The 4,773-nt window shown below is 49.5% G+C and overlaps 1 protein-coding gene across 1 annotated transcript; it reads right to left on the reverse strand.

Annotated features, from left to right (window-relative positions):
• Window positions 1–2,595: 2,595 nt before the first annotated feature.
• LOC143998022 (integrase/recombinase xerD homolog) lies at window positions 2,596–4,535 on the reverse strand. The gene is made up of 2 exons (XM_077493809.1): window positions 4,238–4,535; window positions 2,596–3,850 (listed from the first exon to the last, which is right to left on the reverse strand). Exons 1-2 carry the CDS (start codon window positions 4,533–4,535, stop codon window positions 2,880–2,882), a joined length of 1,269 nt encoding a protein of 422 aa, XP_077349935.1. The 3' UTR covers window positions 2,596–2,879.
• Window positions 4,536–4,773: the final 238 nt, after the last annotated feature.

Raw genomic sequence — 4,773 nt, forward strand, 5'->3', positions numbered from 1 at the left:
GTGCCCATTAATGCCACATATCAGTGCCCAGCAGTGCTACCCATCAGTGCCACCCATACATACCCATCAGTGCAACCTTTCAGTGCCAGTGTTGCCTATCAGTGCTCATCAGTGCCCATCAGTGCCCACCAGTGCCACCCATGAGTGCCCATCAGTGCCACCTATCAATGCCCATCAGTGCTGCATATCAGTGCCGCCTACTAGTGCCACTTTACAGAGCCCATCAGTGAAGGAGAAAACTTACTTATTTACAACATTTTATAACAGAAACAAAAGAAAAACTTTTTATTTTTTTCTAAATTTTTGTTTTTTTTTCTTTGTTTAGCAAAAAATAAAAGACGGTGATCAAATACCACCAAAAGAAAGCTCTATTTGTGGGAACAAAATGATAAACATTCTGTTTAGGTACAGTGTAGCATGACCGCGCAATCGTCATTTAAACAGCGTCAGCGCTGAAAGCTGAAAATTGGCTTGGGCAGAAAGGGGGTGTAAGTGCCCCGTATTTAAGAAGTTAAACAGGTTCCCAGGAGACAGTTGATTATAAAAGGGCATTAATTAACAAAGAAAACTCCTTATTTCATGCTGTCAACAATGGCACCACATGGAAGAGAAATGTCACAATGCCTGAGAAAGAAAATCATTTCTTTACACAGGAAAGGTGAAGGCTACAAAAGATCAGCAAAGCTTTACTTATCAGTCAGAATACTGTAGCAAAAGTGATACAAAAATGTAACAAAGATGTAATTGCAACCATGTCACAGAGACATCCAGGCCATCCAAGGAAGTCAGCACATTGACAAGAGTGTGTTCTAATGAGAAGGGTTGAAGAAAAATCGCCATGCAAGTTCACTGCAGTTAGCGAAAGAAATAGAAAGCCAAACAGGGGCGATTGTTTCCTGTGACACAATATGGTGTACACTGCAGAGGAATGGCATGAATATGTGTCATCCACGATGGAAGCCTCTCCTAAAAGCACAAAAAAGCCCGCCTAGAATTTGCCAGGGCCCATGCTGAAAAAGAAGAAGACTACTGGCACTCTGTACTCAGTCTGGAGTAATGAGACCAAAATAAATGTTTTTAGAACTGATGGCTTCAAAACTGAATGGCGTTGCAAAGGAGAGGAGTACAAAGAAAAATTATTGGTTCCTACAGTGAGACATGGTGGTGGCAGTGTCCTTCTGTGGGGCTGCATGAGTACTGCAGGTGTCAGGGAGCTGCATTTTATTGATGGTATCATGAATTCACAGATGTACTGCTCTATATTGAAAGAGAAGATGCTACCATCACTCCGTGCCCTTGGTCTACTTGCACTTTTCCAAGATGACAATGATCCAAAACACACATCTAAGGTTATTGTTACATTTCTTAAGAAGAACAAGGTGAAAGTTAATCAGTGGCCATGTATTCTGATCTGAACCCAAATGAACACCTATGGGATATTCTGAAGAGACAAGCTGAGCATCCCTCTCCATCCAGCACCCAAGCTCTAAAAGAGGTCGTTCTTGAAGAATGGAAAAAGATAAATGTTGCAATATGTTGCCAACGTTTTCATTCCATGCCTAGAAGACTTGGAGGTCATACCAAATACTAGGTGTAGTAGTTTTTGCTGTGGGGTGTATTCATTTTTGCATCAACTAATTTGAATAAAAGTAAAGATTTTGCAATCTAAGTTTTTATTAACCTTACTTTCATTTAATGAGCTTGAATAAAGTATAACTGATGTTGCCCCCTTTGTATGTTGCTACCCTGCCACCCAACTCCCTCTGTCACCTTCCCATTAAAGAGATCACACCTTTACTTGGAGTAATAAGTGGCCGTAGCAGCCTCTTTATTAATTAAACATAATAAACATATCAAAAGAAACAATGAACTTATCATATAACTGAATACACTGAAAACGTGTTGGTCTTCTGCAGGGCCTTCCCTCTCCCCACCCATTAACATACCAATCAACCGGCACTGCGATCGAATTAACTGTACCAGGCCTCAAGCTGATATGCTAGCTCAGAGGCCACCAACTCTTGACCGCAGTGCCCCCCATTCACCATCTTCCATATAACCATTGTTATATGGCATCAGCAACGAGCCCATATCTCCAATGGGTCCCGCATCAACTTCTCTGTGGGGAGGGGTTATCTTCCATTACCTGACAGGGACCAACATCCGCCATAGCAAGCAAGGATAAAACCTTAACCTTGCGCGCACCGCCACACCTGCAATGCCCGCTCAATCCCCTCCTGGAGACCCAAGGACCACAGATCCACCCCCACGTCGTTCAGGTGTACCCCATCCGCCCGTAGGTACCGCCATGTGTCCACCTCCAGCAACGCGTGTTGCACAGCCAGCCCCCCATTGCGTACTACGAAACGACTGACGTCTTGATTCACCTTCCTCCTGGCCTTGTTTATCTTTTCGACGGACCTGGCGAACCTCCATGTAGACCTGGCGACCATGTCCGACCACACTATGATCATCCCAGGAAACGCCGCCCTAAGGCGCAGGAAATCGTACTTAATGTCTCGTGTGATGTCTAACTTGGTGCGCAAGCCCAGGTCATTACCCCCCAAATGCAACACCAATACATCAGGGGGCCGATCAAAGCCCGCGAAGCGGTGAACCTCGTGGACCATCCTGCTCCAAAGCATGCCCGGGAACCCAAACCACTTTATGTAAGCCTCCCTCCTGGAGATGCCCAGTTGCCTACCCTCCGGTCTGACATCACCCCTCCTGGCACCCCAGCACACATACGAGTGCCACATAATCCAGACCAACCCCGGTGGACCACCTGAAAGAAAGAACAAAAAAGAAAAACCACATAACAGTCACAGGACGTTCACAACACAAAAACCCATGCCGACAGTCCCCCCATCGCTATCCAACTAAACACACACCAACTCCGGTCTAACATAGGACCGAAACCTCCGCGATTCCCACCGGCTGATCCTCTTCACCGATTCCTCGTCCAATCCCCACCGGACCGCTTCCGTCGCGGCCCCGATCCTGAACGAATGAGAGGAAAATTTTTCCCCCCCTAAACCTAAGGCCAGTAAACATTTCCGAAAAACCGTTATGAACTGGAAACGCGACAAAAATTCCCCCCGTTCGTGCAGCAGCAAAGAACCTAGCAGAGCCGGTAGGCAACCCAAAAATTCCCACAGGACGCGAACCGGACACAGATGGCAGCCCGGAATTGCGAACACCACAACTTCCTTGCCTTTCCCATCCTGATCCGTTTTGGACCTGCGTACCTTCATGGTTACCCTGTCAGTCAAACAAGCCACCTCCTCCACAAACAAGCCTCCCCGCCCCCGCTTAGAAGGGCTGACCAATTCCCCTATTCGGAACACCCCGAAAAAGGCCAAAACAAATGCGGCTCTAAACAATACAACCTCGTACCCCGAGGAACACACCACCCGCAGCTTTTCACAAATTTTGACCAGCAATTCAAACGACACCGGCCTTCTGTCGTCCTTTATCTGGCGACCCTTCCGGTAACCCTTCACCGCCTGACGCACCCAAAAATCCTTGGTCAAGTCAGGCACACTCCGCAGCTTGAACCAGAACGCCAAACCCGCCAATTTTCGCCCCAAACTGGCCACCGATATGCCGTCCTCCAAATTCCGAGCCACAAAGTACAGCACCAACAGCCTATGATCCCGCACATCTGCCTGCACCTGCTCACACAAAGCTTCCCACTCATTCCAAGTCCTCTCGTACGCCGACCACGTTCCCCCACTCACCGACCTTCTGATCCAACCGGAGACTCTTCCAACGCAAGCCTCCACAGTCCCTCTGGGCAGGGGATCCCGTGTTCCTCCGCTGCAGGAGCCAATTCCCGGAATTTGTCCCACTGGAAACGAGAGAGTGCATCAGCTATCACGTTGTCTACCCCCGGCAAATGCACTGCATGTAGGAAGATGTTCAGTTGCATACAGCGAAAAACCAAATGGCGCAGCAAGCGCACCACTGGCGGGGATGCCGCCGACATCCTGTTCAGCACCTGCACCACCCCCAAGTTGTGCACGTGGAAACGCACTTTCCGATCCCGGAACGCTTCCCCCCAAAGCTCCACCGCCAGCACCACCGGAAAAAGCTCCAGCAGCACCATGTTCCGCAGCAGCCCCCCAGATCTCCAGGACGTGGGCCAGGGGCCCGCACTCCATGCCCCTTGAAAGAAAGCCCCGAACCCAGCCGCCCCAGCCGCATCCGTGTAGAGTTCCATGTCGAAGTTACTCACCGGCCCCGACATCCACAACGCCCTTCCATTGAATTGCTCCAAAAACATGTGCCAAATCCGAAAGGTCTTCCCGATGTGCTTTCGACAAGCTCACGAAGTGTTTCGGCGAAACCACCCCACCTGTACTGGCCGCCAACCGCCGACTAAAAACCCGTCCCATCGGTATAATCCGGCATGCAAAGTTTAACTTCCCCAGCACAGACTGAAGAGTCCTGAGCTGAACTTTGCGAACACCTACCAACCTCCGTATCTCCCCCTTCAATGCCTCCAGCTTGTCAACCGGCAGCCGGCACTCCATGGCCCCCGAATCCAAAACTATGCCCAAAAAGCTGAGTACCGTGGTCGGTCCTTCCGTCTTGTCCGGGGCCAGAGGAATTCCAAAACTCTCCGCCACCCGCTCCAGCGTCGTCAACAGCACAGCACAGATCGCCGATGAACCGGGTCCCACGCACAGGAAGTCATCCAGGTAGTGGATAACCGAACTCACTCCCGCGACGTCCCTGACCACCCATTCCACAAAGGAACTGAAACGCTCG

Source organism: Lithobates pipiens, unplaced genomic scaffold, assembly GCF_037356315.1.
Source record: "Lithobates pipiens isolate NorthernLeopardFrog02 unplaced genomic scaffold, aLitPip1_a1.2 Scaffold_19, whole genome shotgun sequence".
NCBI classification, from domain to species: Eukaryota; Metazoa; Chordata; class Amphibia; order Anura; family Ranidae; genus Lithobates; species Lithobates pipiens.

Bases quoted from the DNA above. Each gene is read 5' to 3' on its own strand.
- LOC143998022 (XM_077493809.1), bottom strand. From the start codon at position 4,535: ATGGAGTGCCGGCTGCCGGTTGACAAGCTGGAGGCATTGAAGGGGGAG. The intron at 3,851-4,237 runs GTGAGTAACTTC...TCTCGTTTCCAG, and splicing joins CGTTGTGGATGTCGGGGCCG to TGGGACAAATTCCGGGAATT.